Source organism: Coffea arabica, chromosome 11c, assembly GCF_036785885.1.
Source record: "Coffea arabica cultivar ET-39 chromosome 11c, Coffea Arabica ET-39 HiFi, whole genome shotgun sequence".
NCBI classification, from domain to species: Eukaryota; Viridiplantae; Streptophyta; class Magnoliopsida; order Gentianales; family Rubiaceae; genus Coffea; species Coffea arabica.
This window is the reverse complement of record NC_092330.1, coordinates 39,948,231-39,963,344: the sequence shown is the minus strand read 5'-3', so window position 1 is coordinate 39,963,344 and position 15,114 is coordinate 39,948,231. Positions and strand designations below refer to the sequence as shown.

The 15,114-nt window shown below is 37.4% G+C and overlaps 4 protein-coding genes across 6 annotated transcripts; 2 read left to right on the top strand and 2 right to left on the bottom strand.

Moving 5' to 3' along the window:
• The first annotated feature begins 219 nt into the window (after positions 1 to 219).
• On the top strand, positions 220 to 1,061 carry LOC113715577 (small ribosomal subunit protein cS23y). Its single transcript, XM_027239815.2, has 2 exons — positions 220 to 611; positions 689 to 1,061. The coding sequence occupies exons 1-2, from the start codon at positions 351 to 353 to the stop codon at positions 977 to 979; spliced, it is 552 nt and encodes a 183-aa protein (XP_027095616.1). The 5' UTR covers positions 220 to 350; the 3' UTR covers positions 980 to 1,061.
• Positions 1,062 to 1,707: 646 nt separating this feature from the next.
• LOC113715576 (uncharacterized) lies at positions 1,708 to 4,269 on the bottom strand. Its single transcript, XM_027239813.2, has 5 exons — positions 3,774 to 4,269; positions 3,467 to 3,560; positions 3,233 to 3,270; positions 2,998 to 3,133; positions 1,708 to 2,249 (listed from the first exon to the last, which is right to left on the bottom strand). Exons 1-5 carry the CDS (start codon positions 4,137 to 4,139, stop codon positions 1,834 to 1,836), a joined length of 1,050 nt encoding a protein of 349 aa, XP_027095614.1. The 5' UTR covers positions 4,140 to 4,269; the 3' UTR covers positions 1,708 to 1,833.
• Positions 4,270 to 5,457: 1,188 nt separating this feature from the next.
• Positions 5,458 to 7,540, top strand: LOC113716477 (homologous-pairing protein 2 homolog). Its single transcript, XM_027240815.2, has 6 exons — positions 5,458 to 5,646; positions 5,868 to 5,893; positions 6,406 to 6,673; positions 6,854 to 6,924; positions 7,021 to 7,209; positions 7,283 to 7,540. Exons 1-6 carry the CDS (start codon positions 5,619 to 5,621, stop codon positions 7,379 to 7,381), a joined length of 681 nt encoding a protein of 226 aa, XP_027096616.1. The 5' UTR covers positions 5,458 to 5,618; the 3' UTR covers positions 7,382 to 7,540.
• A 741-nt stretch (positions 7,541 to 8,281) lies between these two features.
• On the bottom strand, positions 8,282 to 10,741 carry LOC113717264 (uncharacterized). Of its 3 annotated transcripts, XM_027242010.2 has the most exons (6): positions 10,231 to 10,741; positions 10,029 to 10,132; positions 9,767 to 9,938; positions 9,548 to 9,670; positions 8,534 to 9,444; positions 8,282 to 8,412 (listed from the first exon to the last, which is right to left on the bottom strand). In XM_027242010.2, the coding sequence occupies exons 1-5, from the start codon at positions 10,414 to 10,416 to the stop codon at positions 8,572 to 8,574; spliced, it is 1,458 nt and encodes a 485-aa protein (XP_027097811.2). In that variant the 5' UTR covers positions 10,417 to 10,741; the 3' UTR covers positions 8,282 to 8,412; positions 8,534 to 8,571. The 3 variants fall into 3 exon arrangements, with proteins under 3 accessions (XP_027097811.2, XP_027097810.2, XP_027097812.1); XM_027242009.2 differs by having other exon boundaries at positions 8,282 to 9,444; XM_027242011.2 differs by having other exon boundaries at positions 8,282 to 9,444; positions 10,257 to 10,395.
• Between the last annotated feature and the right edge of the window lie 4,373 nt (positions 10,742 to 15,114).

Below are 15,114 nucleotides of genomic sequence, written 5' to 3'. Positions count from 1 at the left end.
TTTTCAACAGATTTAATCTTAAGAACTAATCTGACACGGGAGATTGGAGAGCATGAGAGTCCTTTGCTTTCCTGAGGCTGGGCCTCTTAAAAGTATTATTGGACCAGCCCGATTTACCCTCTTAGAAACAGTGGCCTTATAGCCGTTCAATTTCTGTTTTCTGAAGCTCTGAAACAGTAATCTACTGGTCTGATCTTAATTACCTTATCCAGACTGATCAATGCAGCAAGTCCTCAAGCTTTGTCCACTGTCCATGGCATTCTTTCACATATAAGATCCTACTTCCTCCCCCCCAACCCACTCTCCTCCTCTCCCTCTCTCTTTCTTTCTTCTGTTAAATAGGATTCACAATGTTGTCTATGTCACCGCAGTCTGGTATCAAGGGCACTTTGACATATCCCTCCTTACCTTCCCAGAATCCTTGTTGCGTACCTTTCCAAACCTCCGCTTCATTGAAGTCTAGAGCTGTTTCTCCAATTTCACCAACCATTCTGAGCTTCAAAAGAAAGCCCTTTAGCACAATTGAGACGCTCCAGGCTGCGGCTACAGCAGAAGAAGTTGCAACAGAAACAGAAACTCCAGCTGAGCCTTCACCCGAACCTGCAGTACATGTCTGTTTATGTTCCCTTTGAGTTCGTTTATGTTATGCGATCCTTGTGTTTATTTTTGTTTAGTTCTTGATTTTCAGAAAGCCGAAACGGTGGCCAAGGGAGCACAGAAGCCAAAGCCTGAGCTGGTGTTGAAGTTCATATGGATGGAAAAGAATATTGGTCTGGCCCTGGATCAAAAGATACCAGGCCATGGAGCTGTTCCTCTCAGCCCCTACTTCTTTTGGCCGAGGAAAGATGCATGGGAAGAGCTTAGAGCTACTCTAGAGAGCAAGTCATGGGTATCCCAGAAGAAAATGATTATCCTGTTAAATCAGGCAACTGATATCATCAATTTATGGCAGCAGAGCGGTGGCAATTTGTCTCAATAATATACTGAAATCAGTTTTTTTTTTTTTTTTTTGGTGCAAATTTTTACTCCAGATATCAAAATTCTATTTTGCTTTTGCAGAATTTGGGTTGTTCTCAATACTATGGCTTGTTAACTGCTTGTTTAGTCCTACTCTGGATGTTTGTGATTTCAAACATTTACATAACTAGGTGCTTCTTCCTTGACATGCGCCCAAGGCAGTCGAATGGATCATCAATGGAAACATACTCCTGTAATCAATATCAGTTAAAATCATGCAGTTAAAAGATCTTCGTCATTTTTGAGGCCTTACAAGTTAAATCAGATTCCAATTTCTCTGGAAGGATCACTTCTATATCATACCGAGTCCTTATTCCAGAAAATACTTCACTATGGACTGAAGTTCCAGAGAAGTTAATCCCCAAAGAGTGTTATCTAGAAGGAACCACACAATGAAACGTGAGAGCTGAGATGATGCATTAGGAAAAGATTAACGAGCAGGAAAAAGAAAACAATACAAAACAAAAGTTTTCCGAGCATTCTTCAGCCTGCTCTGAAGCATCAATGACGTAGAGTGGCCACCTGTTGGAATTTCTGTTTCACCGGATGGTGCTAAATGACATTCACACGTCAAGTGCTTCTTATAGTCCAAACTTGCAAATCATAGGTGATCAGTATCCTTGCTCATTAACAAATGGCAAGGACTTTCGCTACAAACATCAAAGAAATGTGCTGCTTTAGATGAGACCATTTTGGAATTCTCTACGTTTGAATAGAAACTACAGGATAAAAATTTTATAGGAACACAATATGTGAGCTGAGTATCAGATAAAGTTGAAGAATTATACACCTATAGTGAGCTGATGTATATTCCAGCTATGTCTCCTGATCTGGAATCAAACAAAGACAGTATGCCACTAAACCAACTACAGGGATATATCTAAGATACCTAACTACAGCAACATTATCTTTCTGAACATTTTGTAGGTTGTCTCCTATCAACCATGGCTGGAATATTACATAAAAACAAATATCCCAAACAAAGGCATATGCAAGCCTTTCAGAGCCCAGATAACTCATCAAGAACTCTAATCTTTCCGGTACACTCCCAAAACTTCCATCTCCTCGTCCGTAGAGCGCCCACACTGTGGATAGCAGACAAACAGCTGCACCAATCAGTCCAACAACTGGTGCACCTTTAGTCATAATGGAACCTAGCTGAGACGTCTTCCTTGGATTATATTCCGTGCCGATCTTGTTCAGACGGATGGCCATGTATGGTATCAAGAATGCTGAAATATGAAACAATGCAAAACTCATGTAACCAACAAATATAGCAATCAACCTTCACAAAATTTGGTCCATATATGAAAGAACAGTGGAAAGCAACTTAGCTTAAAAAAAGAAAAAGAAAAAAGAAAAGTCAGAAGGAATTACCTCTTGAAAACTTTTAGCAATCACAGGATTGGAAAATTTTTCAAACTATATTAATAAGGGTCAAAATGAAAGAGATCCTTGACTTAAAAAGAGCTTTGTAGTGGTACGTCCCCAACCATTTTGAGGAAGGAAACTACAGTAGCCATCAAGAAAATAGCTCTAGGAATCTTTTTCCATCAAAAGTACAATAATCAGATGATCTCCCTCTTGTTGTTTGCGCAGCATGGCGTAAGACACAATTGAGCAGGAAGCTCAGAATTTGTGAGATAGAGGAAAAATTGCAAGATAAAAATCATACAGATGACTTATTATGACTTATTTTGCTTATTAAAGTTTAGGCTTTAAAAGCAAGTTGCTTAGTGTATTAGATCATTTCCCAACAAAAGCTATTGATGCTGGAAACAACTTCATATTCATCACAGTTAGACAGCAGTGTGAAATTACCAAAATCTGAAAATTTAACATTAAGAATATGCTTATAGTAGCAAATTGATAAAATCTCATTCAAACTATATTTTCAGACAAAAAAAAGCCATGATGGTAATGAATTTGTAGCTGCAATTCCACAGCAAGACAAGTACAAGGGCTTATGAGAAATCTTACTATTTGTAAGGAACATTTGGAATCCCCACAGAACGTCCAACGAACCCCCATATCTGTCTCTTCTCCAATCGGTATACAGTAGAGGAGCAAACATCAAGGTCCAACCGATAACAAAGTTGAACAATCCCTCAGACATCTAAGGAAGGAGAAAACAGCTCATGTCAAAGATCGGCTCAGATCAATCAACAACTCTAGGGACAAAAATAACTGCTTATCAAAAGAGATTTGCCAGTACCGGGTGAAGCACTGGTGCCTCCAATGTATGAACTCCAACTACTCTGCCAAAATTTATTGCACAAATAAGGGAACAGAAAAATCTAATTCAGTGGCAACAAGAATGCTAGGACTCAATTAGAAATGTGTATCCGGTCTTCGTGCAAATGTGGACAGTAAGATTACGCGGGAACAAAGAGAGAGTTCACAAATGGAGCTTCTAAATTTGTATGATAACCAATACAGTTTCAATTACCAGCATTCAACAGCGGCAAAATGAAGAAGAAATTAAGAGACAGGCCCACTAGAGAATTGACCGTCTCTGAACTGATAGCCCACACAGGATCCCCCTGCATATATCAACATATAAACATGTCTTCAATTCATCCCAGGAAATAAACATAACCGATTAAGAACCGTAAAGCGGCACTTTTCCTCCCAATAATTTCCCCAAATAGATTGATAACGTAAAGTCAGAAAAACCAACATAAGAACAACTCTGAAATTGCAATAAGCAATGCATAATTAAAGAACCAAAGAGAAGGAGGGAGCGGGGAACATACTGGAGCATAAGGAAGCAAGAAGAGCCACAAAATGTAGACTCCCTCAGCAACCCATAAGACAGCTTGCAGTAATTTCCTTATATTGTCATCGAACTCTGTAACTGAGCTGTCACCACCGACGCCGGCGGTTGTTGTAATGGGAGTGGAATTCCGGCGACGGCGAGCCCCACTGGAAAGATAAAGTCCAGTACTAGTAATTCCAAATTTAAACCACCCCTTAATCTCCTTGGTCTTGAATTTATCAAAATTAGTATCACTCTGCCTTTTCTTGGTGTTAGCAGCTGCGACGTGGTTAACGCTGCTAGGCGCCCATGAAGTCGGCCTTGAGTTGAAGGGCTTGCATAGAAAGGTTCCCGTCGTCAGCATTTTCAGATTTCACCGCCGATCGCCGGTGAAATTCTCTCCGGTCACTCAATCCCAGTTAGAAAAGAGAGGAGGTGCACGTCTAGTGCAGGATGGTGGAAGTTAAGTAGGTACTATTTCAGTAGGACTTGGTGACAGTGGGACTTGGATGGGGCTACGGCTACGTGGTGTAGCATTATTCAAGTACTTTTTCACAAACGACGGTTCCACGCCTTCTACTGGATGCTTTTGAAGTCGCTATATAATTTCATCCGATTTATGAAGCTAGTTTGGCAGTTGAGGATAAAAAAGAAAGGAAGAGAACGGTTAAGTTATAAGAGGAAAGAAAGGATAAGAAAATAAGAGCGGAGATTTTAATATTGTTTGGAAGTTTATGAAAGAAAGAAAATGATTTTGAACACATTGATCAATAAAAATTTCATTCAATAACTTTTCAAGGATAGAATGGACAATTTCAAAATTTTTTATAGGCTATTCGCAGCTTTCCTTCGCTTTCTGCCCGGTTTGGGATGGAAATTTTTTTTTAATGTAGCTGTTATTTATCTTCTTCCAAATCAATTGTTTTCTTTCCTTTTCTATTTTACTAAATCTCCCAAACGTTAGAAACATCTACTTTTCTCTTCCCTTATTTTATTTTCTGCTCAAATCTTATCTCCCAAACTAGCTAGCATCAATGTAAATCCACTCCCCCTTAAAAGTGCTCTGTATCTAAAGATCACGCCTTTAACCGGTTTAATATAATCTGCATCATTCATCTTCAAGATTTAGGATGGTTTATATAAATCTTATATACACAAACAGTATATACACCATCACGATTTGATGTGTGACACATGAGCAAAATTTAAATTTGGATGAGTTGTCATGCATCCAACGATGATATTAATCCATACTCTTTTAGGACATCTATTATACATTGATGTTATACTTATTTCTATTTTAAAAATGGAATACATATTATAGTAGTATATTTTAATGCGATACCTCTTTGCATGCGCATGATAACTTAAAAATGAAATCACAATTATTAGCCTAAAATAGCCCCAAAACTCGATGCTCAAACTTGTGATCGAAAGCATTAAGTCTTAATTAAATGATAATCCAACTCAATTTATAAAAGTGTAATCGTTTGATTATAGATTATTCAAGTTTTTGTTCTTGTTTGTTTTTGCATATTGGATTTTTTCAGTAGCCAAAACAAAATTAAAAATCTAATCCATCCATGATTAGTATTGTTGATTAAAAACGTTTATGATCAATGAGGTTTTGGCACATTCTACATCCATAATACCCCACTCTTCCACATTTCTATAGCACGCATACGACGTCGCTTGGCTCAATTTTGTTTCTCATTCGTCGGACGCAGCACACTTTTTTCGCCATACTCTGATACTCAGGAGTAGATTAAGCAACTCTTTTTCCCGCCATCACACACACACACACTCTTTCATCGCCATCTTCCTGTTGAAGAAATCTCCGGCCATGGCTCCTAAATCCGACAGCACCGAAGGTAATTTTACTATTTTCGCCTCGCTTTCACTCGACTTATACATCTCCAGCCACACTAGCAAATAATCCACAATCTATCAACCGGCATCAATTTTTAATTGAAACTTTCGTTAGTTTCTTCAAATTTGGTTCTGATTTTAGGGGTTTCGTGGAAAGTATATATTTACTTGAGCTTCTAATTATAAATAAGCAGTTCATTTGTCTGTTGATTCATTTTTGCAGGAATCGTGCTCAATTTCGTGAACGAGGTAACATTTCTTCGTAATTTCCCCAATTTCGTCGTGTCCCTTTTTCTGGATTTATTTGAAGTTACACTATATATCGTAGTCATAATATCAATGTTTTGAATTTGTTCTCTTTTTCATTATGACTTCCCCCCTTCTTTAATGTCTTTTAGTAAGTAGAGTATTATTTACTAGGATTTAACTTTGGGATTAAAGCTTTGAATCTGTTTATTTGTTTTGTAAATTCCGCATACCTTATTAAGAAGTTCTACTGACGCTGCCGTAAACTCTGAACATTTAAATATTACTGCGAAACATTGAGTATTGTCATCAGATTTTCTCTTTTTTCACAAGGAAGAGTTCTGGGCATTTAAATTTAGCAGTCAAAGCTTTTTGTGCGTTTAAGTGCTGTGTATTTTTTTGGATCAGAAGTTTTTTTTTTGTTTGAATTAATATGTTTGCTTATACAAGTAATTCTGGAGTCTCTTTTTTTCTTTGAAATTGTTATTATGTTTGTCTTTGGGTCTGTAATGCAGCAAAATAAGCCGTTGAATTCACAAATTGTGGCTGATTGTCTACAAAAGTTCAATCTCAAAAAGGGGGCAATACAGAAAGCTTTAGATACTCTTGTTGATAGCGGAAAGATATCATTCAAGGAATATGGAAAGCAGAAGATCTATCTTGCTAGACAAGATCAGTTTGACATTCCAAATGGTGAAGAGCTTAATCAGATGAAAGAGGAAAATATCAAGCTGCAAGAAGAGCTGGATGGGCAAAGAAAAGCAATCAGTGCAGTTGAGGGAGGTTGTCTTCTTCAAATCTCTGTATATTTTTGTTAGCAAGATTAATGACTTGGTTCCGTCTTTGCTAATCACATATTTTGTGCTAGTTATTAATCTGGGAGTATGCAATTTAAATGATTCTGATTAGCTGCTGAACATGGGTTTTTGTTCATATGGGATGGATTTCTTAATGCTGATGCAGAAATCAAAGCTCTGCAGTCAAATTTGACACTGGAAGAGGTACACAAAAAAGAAGCCAAAATAAGAAAAGAGGTTGGTGAAACTGAAATTCTTCAATTACTCTACCAGCCTGATACTCTGTACTAGAAACTTCAGAATGAATGTTTGAACTCTTAACTTGTGTTTTAGGTAAAAGATATGGAAGAGAAACTGACTAAGTTAAAGGAAGGAGTTACACTGGTCAATCCAGAAGAGCGAAAAGCTGTGGAGGGGATGTATTTTGAAACAGTAAACCAGTGGCGAAGACGGAAAAGGATGTTCAAAGATATATGGGATGCTATAACTGAGAACTCACCCAAAGACCTTAAAGAATTCAAGGTACATCTTAAGCTCATAACGTAATAGTCAGATTCTGCAATTTTCGCTTCATAATTGGCACTTAAATTTACAGGAAGAACTTGGGATTGAGTATGATGAAGATGTTGGAGTGAGTTTACAATCCTTTATTGACCTAAGGCAACAAGGAAAGAAGCGTGCCAGAGGCCTGTAATTTTTCTGCACAAAATTACACTGTTCTTGTATGTATGCAAAAGGTTTGCATGGTTTATGCGGAAAAATTTTTTGTATTACATATCATTAAGTGATGGGTACTGTTTAGATCTCAAATGACTATTTTATGTGAATAAAGTTTCTGCTTCCATTTGATTCATTTTGTTTTTATTTTCACTGTACAACTTCTACCATACTTCAGATTGACAGTTGAATACATCTGAGCTTTGAACTAGAACAAATTAGAAGAAAGATCATTAGTCTGATCAACAGTCAAGACGAGCTTTAAAGATGACAATTATGGTTTTCACCTAATTATCCTTACCGGTTAGCTATTTCAATATGATCTACTTTCATCATGTGATAAACCTTTTCAAACTGGAATAAATGAAATGGTTTTGCAGTCAGCGTAGAAATCAAATTTGGCTTAGAGGACTCTTAAGCAGTAGAGCTCGATACTTTACTACCATGAACTCTTAATCCTACATACGAAGTCTTCATTTCAGAGTCTCTTATAAAAAAAAAAAAAATAAAAAAAAAAAAAATCTACTTCTGATCTCCTCGACTGTAACCTTTTCGCTTTTGTTGTTGGCAAAAGCTTGTTATTTAAAAGCAGTTATGGGATAAATTGTTAACCACAATAGCATTTACTTGCATTTTAGGTAGGTATGTACATTCTGCTGTTGAAAATAGCCAATTCGGCCATGAAAATTTTCTTTGTAAGATGCCTTCAGTTCTACTGCCTGTAGGCTGCACTGCTGCAGCACCCAAGCTTCGTCCAATACATTTTGATTCGCTTGGAGCCTTGGTAAATATGTTATGCCTCTTTTTTCCATTTAAGTAGCTTTTTTGGAGTAATGGTTTCACGGGCATTTGCATCAAATTGAAAGGAAAACTCATGTATGAAAATTCTGAATCTTGATAAAGGATACAATAACTATAAGCTTTACAAATCAAGTAACCACCTTTTTTTTTGGGTATCTGAGAGGTCTCACAATCCCTTCCACCTTAACATCCAACCCAACCTTCCCCCTACAAATCAAGTAACCAAGAAAACCAACATAATGAATTAACAACCATTATTCTCAAAAAATGAACAAACAAAAATATAATCTGCAAAAACAGCCAGAGAGATTAGTGCAATTCACAATACTTAGTGCTCTGGCAGTATGTGCTATCTCCATCAGCTTGTCACCGACCATACGTCCTTTTAGTTCTGACAGAAATTGGCCTCTTCTCCATATTCAAGTGGTCTGCACGAGAGCTGATGAACTTCTCTGTCGCTTTTTCCTTCTTGACGCCAGCGTGAGATCTTAAAGAAAAGTGCTTGTGAGCTGGAGAGGAAGGTAATCCGAAGTCGTCTTCGTTGATATCTCCCTTAATAGAATACCTTTGTTCAGAATCCGGAGTCTTCTTCCTTTGCGAAGTTTGCTTATCTTCTAAACCTGAATCTTTGGTTCTTGACAAAAATGTTCTGCTTTTCTCCTTAGTCTCATCATCACTTTCATCAAAAACTATCTCCTTTTCCTCTAGCTTCATCAGAAGCTCGTCATCGCAATATGTTCTAGTTCCACTGAAGTTGTTATCAAATGATTCTGAGCTCGATGTAGACAATGACCTTTTAATCTCCCCTTCATTCTTGCGTTGTTTGAAGTTTTCTGCTATAATCTTTTCGTCCTCCGACTCAGAAGAACAGTGTTGAGCAGGGTGGATTTTCTCAAATGCCATGCCTACTTTCCCTTCATCAATTTCTTTTTCTTCTCCAGTTTGGGAATTGGATTTAAATGACTGACGAGTTCTTGACATGACTCTTGGCTGCAGTTTTGTACTATTTAGATCATCGGGATCATGTGAGTCAGATCGGGACAGTTCCACAGCTGCTCTTGCAGCAGCAGCTGCATAAGCTGCTGATTCAAACGCTGCTTGTGCTGCAGCAGCTACATCCTTATATTTATTCCTCACTTCCATCGAGTCCGAACATCCTTCAACACTTCCTAAATGTCCAGAGTGAGTTGGTGTTTTTGGTTTTGGTTGACCCTGCTTTGTATCAGTCTCCATTTGCGCCTGCAAATCATATAAATGAAAGAGTAAGTTGAGCTTTGTGCGCTACACATAGAGGACAATACTCTGCTCCTGCACTCTCCTTGATAAGAACAGCTTACTTTACCTTCGATATTTCTACTTCCACTTCTTCAATTTGCAGAACAATGTTGTTCTCTGTAGCAATTTCCTTGAGCACCATCATTCTGTTCTCCAAGCTTGGCATCCTGGTAGATAGCTTCTGTATCATCTGCATACAACAAATACGCATAAGAAAACAAACTTTTTTATTGACTTCCTAAAAACACAATTTTTCATTGGGCCTGTTTTTGTCAATTAGCTTTACTTGAGGATTAACTCCACAATTGTTTCGTAACTCAACAGCTCGAGCTACAAATTCCTTCCCAAAACGGGATGTAAAAATTGCACGAATCTCTTGAAGTTCAGGGAAGTCCCCGCATCTTGAAGCTGCATAAATCATGCTTGATACTGTCTCCTTCAATTCCTCAGGACACACTCTGCAGCCAAGAAACAATACCATTATTGATGAACCAAAAAAAAAAAGTCAACTTCTTGTATCACGTCAAACTTAATAAAGAAAAACCAACCTTTCATGCTCAATGAGGTTGATCCTCTCGGTCAACTGATGGCAATAGCGTTCTATTATAACATACACATCCAACATGTTCTGCTCCTTGATCACTTGTTCAACCTATCAGAAGTCAGAACAGAACCATATTGGGCACAAAAATTCACTAAGAACAAACAAAAATACAGAAAGGAAAACATCAAGAAAAGCCAATCGCTCACCCTAAGAAGAGCTCTCTCATGCTGACCTAGGCTCACGAATTGAAGAACATCAGAACGGGCCACGGCGCAACGAGCCTGGCGCTGGTTTTTGAGGACAGGAAGCCTTGAAATACCAAGCTTAATGTTGGCCTGTAATTTGTTTGTCTTCAAACTTCTTCCAAATAGAGCATCAAGCCTCTTTCCCATGCTCAGTCTTTGATCGTTGCTAGCCTTACTAAGCTTCTGATATGAACACAAAAGTGGTGGAATATGAGTATATGATTCAGCAGCACAAGGAAACAAACGAGCCCAAACAAACGATCTAGGCTCGTTTGTGCCTTTTAGGTGCTGAAGGTAATTTACGCGAACAATTTGTTTCCTGTGAGTAGTTTATATATGCGTGGAATTATAATCAGTGTGTGTTGTGTGTGTGAATCAGATCAGCGCAGTTGCAATGAAATTGAGCGTGTGGGGATTTACTTAGATACTAAGTCATTGGTAAGGACTAGGTTAAAAGTTCGAGGAAATTAAACGCGGCTGGTTTCGTTCGTTTGCCAGGGAGTCAGGTGGGCACGCGCTGGTGATTCGTGTGCAGGTGATATTCATGGTCCAGAAAATATTTTAACATTTTTTTCCTTAATTAACCTACTTTTTTTTTTTCTTCTTAATTTTAACGATCAGTATCAGGCTGTATCTAATTAGTTCTTTGTATTTTTCTCACTTCTACCATTCTTGCTTCACCTAAAGGGTCTTAGTTTTTAACTTTGGACTACGTTAGTCGTAACCTGCATGTTATTTTGTGATTAAATCAAATAGTAATAGCCAAGTATAAATTTTTCATTACTTTTTGGAAAAGAAGGTTTCTTTGCTATAGGTGTTTTTTATGATAATTTTGCTGTAAGGTTTTAGGATATTGAACTGTGTTTTTTTATATAAAAGGCATTCAAAAGTAATTCCTAGGATCATTCATGAATCTCACCTCAAATGTTGCTCCAACCTAATAATGCATAAAAAAAAAATGTTGAAGAGTGTTATGATACATGTCCCTAGTGTAAGCATAAGGATGACATGATCAAGAAACAAAAAAATAATTAGTACCTAGCACACAGTACTGAGAAATTAGCCCACGGAACAAAAACTGAGCTAGAAACGTTAAATAGCTAATTGAACAAATATGAAGCATATTAATTAAGAAAAGATGAAGTGCGTTTTGTGAGCTCAAGCCAAAACACATTATTGCATTTCCTCTATATATCATGTATTCTCCTCTTTTTCCCTTCCTAATTAACGAAATAATGTTCTAGTTGCCATGCATGTTTCTTCTTCTCCTCTTTCAACATTAAATCCCACCATGTTTCTTCGTGGTGGGATTGCTTGTTCCATTTGCCTTTCTGTGTGTATTTGTGTGTGGAAACAGCAAGAAATGCAGTAATCCTTAGTGTTAATTGTGACCAAAACAAAGTAATCCTTTATGTGAATGCTTTTTACCTTCCCTAGATGCAACATAGGTAGAGGGTCTTACCAGATCAATTAATTAGGTGAACAGCTCATTTTAAACTCATGTACAAGGTCAATCATACAAACCCAAGAAACCAGCAATTACTTGTTCCCATGATTAAGAACTGATGGGATTAAGGGTTTGGGTTTCTTGTAGAACTTATGAAAGCTCAGGAGAATCACTAAAGAGTTCCCAGCCACAAGGTAATCACTTACTATTTTATAACATTCAATTTACAAGGACATCTAGTTAGAGAATTTGCAAAAATTGTCTGCATGGAAAAAGTGGTTTCACGCGCTCCTGTGAGGGTAAATAAATTGAATGCTTACAACAAAGACTTTCTCTACTACTAATTTGTCACTGTCTATTTCTTGCGCCGGTGATATTTATGATCCTTAATGTGATCTTAATTTCTAGACCTGCCCTCTTCTCTTGGCTATTGTTAATGACGGAGCAACTCCTACCCCATCAGAGCAATTTTGTCCATTATGAAAATATTGCCCTTCACAATCTTAAAGGGTAAGAGATGAGTTCCAAAGAAAATGATGTAAGATTAAAAGTCTTTCTTCTTCTTTTTTTTTTTTCATGGCAATTTTTTCAAGAGAAGGAAAATTGCCATGCCATGGCAGTGTAGGCCTAAAATTCTTGACCATTCCAAGTTAAATTGAAGTATGACAAGGAACCTTGTGGTCTTAATGGCGACACTGTTTTTGTTTATTGTGATTTGGACCTCACAACTGACTATTGATTGCGCAGTGGACCCATTATCAGAGACAAACTTTATCACGTAAATGAAAAATCAGTAGTAGTTTTTTTCCTTAACGCCTGCTGGTTCTCTTACCATGTATACGACTCGGTTGATGAATTTCTCTGCGAATCCCTAAAATGGTTGTCACGTCACACGCATAGAAACTTTTGCCAAAACCAGATTAAATTTTGAATAGCTAATATTCTTATATCTGATTCATATGTTTTTTTGCTTAATTCAAAAGAGCAGAGGCATTATTTATTATGTTATATGGATACGATTCATTTATTAAGCAATGTTTGTCTCCCAAACCCCAATTTCTTAGATCATAACTATTTGAGTATGTTTGAGGATGTAAAGCAGTTCAATCAAGTGAAATACCCTAACACTCAAGTTTGTTTGATTAATTTATAAGTTTAAAATTGTATTCGAATTTGACTTGTTTGCTCATTAACCGAATTCAAACCAGTTTTTGCTCGGTCGAATTCGAGTAGTTTAAAACTTTCTACACACAAGCCAAACTTAACCTCAGTTTAAGAGTTAATCAAATACAACTTGCTATTCAAGTTTGGTTTGATTAGTGACAGATCAAATGCAAATGAAGTCTTATCAGGACAAATCCAATTCGAATAGTTCAGCTCGTCTTTTAACACTACACTAGGTGCCATGTTTCTTCACATTCTATCTAACGAGGGTAAAAGTTGAATTTAGATAACAGATTGGGATGGAAAATATTTAGGTGAAAAGTGGCTTCGACCCATCTGTACGTCTGAGCCTCCTTATTTATTATAGTCACGGTACTCCCGCGTTAGATATCTCCGTTTAGAAGCAACCAATACCAATGGAATGCAAAGTTCAGAAAAAGAAAGGAGAGGTCCAAATCCAAAGAAAGAAGAAAAGAGTGGTGTAGAAGTCCTTATCTTGAAACAGTTTAAATTATTTCATGTTCAAATCTCTATGCCTCAATATACGTCGATTTCTAATTTAGGAATGCAAGGTTAAAATGTGCTACTAATAAGAATCGATTCTCTTTTAACAGATATATTTATACTTCCACAAATTCCATCCATTATTTGTTAGCATTCGAACTATCTAATAAAATTGTGAACGTTGTCCAATAACCAATCCAAACAAAAGCACGACACTTCAACACCAACCAACGAGAGGAGAAAAATGGAAGTTTCGTTTCGAGTGCTGCCTCCTAGGTTTGACAAAAAGACGCGCATTGTTACTGTTTCAGTGGAGGGTCTCCAGGAAATGAATGCACATACTGTATTATTGTAATGGCAATTTCAGCATTCCCATCTTCTAGACTTTGAATCAAATTGACGACGAGCTATTCCAGGTATCGTGTACAGAAACCAAACCTAAAAGTGCTTTACCAAATAAATTATTGCGTATGCAACAGTTTATAGGCCTGATTCCGAAGAAATCACCAGCCAGAATATTTCCAAGAGAACAGTAGTGACTCGACGCTGCTGTTCCACATCCACGTACCTTTTTCCTAATTATCCATTCCCTTTTGTCGTTTTCTGGTTTGGGGATTGCTTGCCCTTCTCCATTACTTGTATGTCAAGGATTTGAAGGACAATATGCCATTCCCGAAGAAAGCACTTACGATTGATTTCTTTACGTCAATGGAGTAGAAAATATTTGCTGCAGTTTCAGGGACACAGAGGTACGGCCTATTTCAAGTAGGCTCTATACATACGTTCTCACCCTCAAATGTTCAGTTCGTCATTTCCAGATTGTGACAATTGAAAATCTTTCATTATATCCCACTACAAGTTCGACAATGAGTTGATATGAACGTTACTCTTTCGTTTGTGAAAAAGCAGTCCAAATCAACTATTGATTTCCGCACACACACACACATATATATATAGAGTGCAGAGACCATAATTAAGAAAATTAAAGTTCATTAAACAGCAACCATTTATTACACCAGCCCAACACTCACCTCTTACAGTGTGCACGCAAAACGGTTAAATATTGCACGCATCAACAATTGAATAATGTGGGCACGTAATTACGCGACCCTTTTGGCCATATACAGTCCAAAATTGCATCTACTAACCTTAATTCATTAGCTCACAGTGCACGCTATGTCGAAAGTTTTACTTTTTTTTTTTTTTTTTTTTGAAAATGTAGTAACTTCATTAATCTTATAAATTACACTTCTCAAGCTAGCCGCCTCGGTAGCCTTTTAAGTTCATAAAATACTAGATCAGTTACCAGGTATTCCCTAGAATGTTCATAGGCAGCGACCATGTCTGTTCAATTGCTTGACAAGGTCGATCACCAAAAATATGTGTGTAAATACATATACTCTGTTCGAGTAGGTTAATAAATAGAGAGAAAATTGGAAGGAGTGAGGGCACGGTGAAGGGGAAGGGTTTTTAGTGGAAGGAGACGCGCCGGCAATTGAATCAGTCATGTCCATATATTATTGCCAATAGTACAAGGAAAGTCAAGCCAACTATAAAGTCTATTATGATTGAGAATTTAAACGGACACGTGTTCCAATTCTCTATATCATTCAGCTCGAAGGCTCAACGGCCGGAAATCCGGCTATTCATGACCCGAACATCGGATAAAATATCAAATATTCAATTTGCAATTGGATACCAACAGAGCATGCCAAATGACCCGACTCAAA

Coding starts and splice junctions, on each gene's coding strand:
- LOC113716477 (XM_027240815.2), top strand. CDS start 5,619: ATGGCTCCTAAATCCGACAGCACCGAAG. Junction 5,647..5,867: donor TAAATCCGACAGCACCGAAG/GTAATTTTACTA, acceptor TCATTTTTGCAG/GAATCGTGCTCAATTTCGTG. Junction 7,210..7,282: donor AAGACCTTAAAGAATTCAAG/GTACATCTTAAG, acceptor TTAAATTTACAG/GAAGAACTTGGGATTGAGTA.
- LOC113717264 (XM_027242009.2), bottom strand. CDS start 10,416: ATGGGAAAGAGGCTTGATGCTCTATTTGGAAGAAGTTTGAAGACAAAC. Junction 10,133..10,230: donor ATGAGAGAGCTCTTCTTAGG/GTGAGCGATTGG, acceptor GACTTCTGATAG/GTTGAACAAGTGATCAAGGA. Junction 9,671..9,766: donor ATTGTGGAGTTAATCCTCAA/GTAAAGCTAATT, acceptor TGTTGTATGCAG/ATGATACAGAAGCTATCTAC.
- LOC113715576 (XM_027239813.2), bottom strand. CDS start 4,139: ATGCTGACGACGGGAACCTTTCTATGCAAGCCCTTCAACTCAAGGCCG. Junction 3,561..3,773: donor TCTTGCTTCCTTATGCTCCA/GTATGTTCCCCG, acceptor TGATATATGCAG/GGGGATCCTGTGTGGGCTAT. Junction 2,250..2,997: donor CCAAATGTTCCTTACAAATA/GTAAGATTTCTC, acceptor TTCATATTTCAG/CATTCTTGATACCATACATG.
- LOC113715577 (XM_027239815.2), top strand. CDS start 351: ATGTTGTCTATGTCACCGCAGTCTGGTATCAAGGGCACTTTGACATAT. Junction 612..688: donor CACCCGAACCTGCAGTACAT/GTCTGTTTATGT, acceptor CTTGATTTTCAG/AAAGCCGAAACGGTGGCCAA.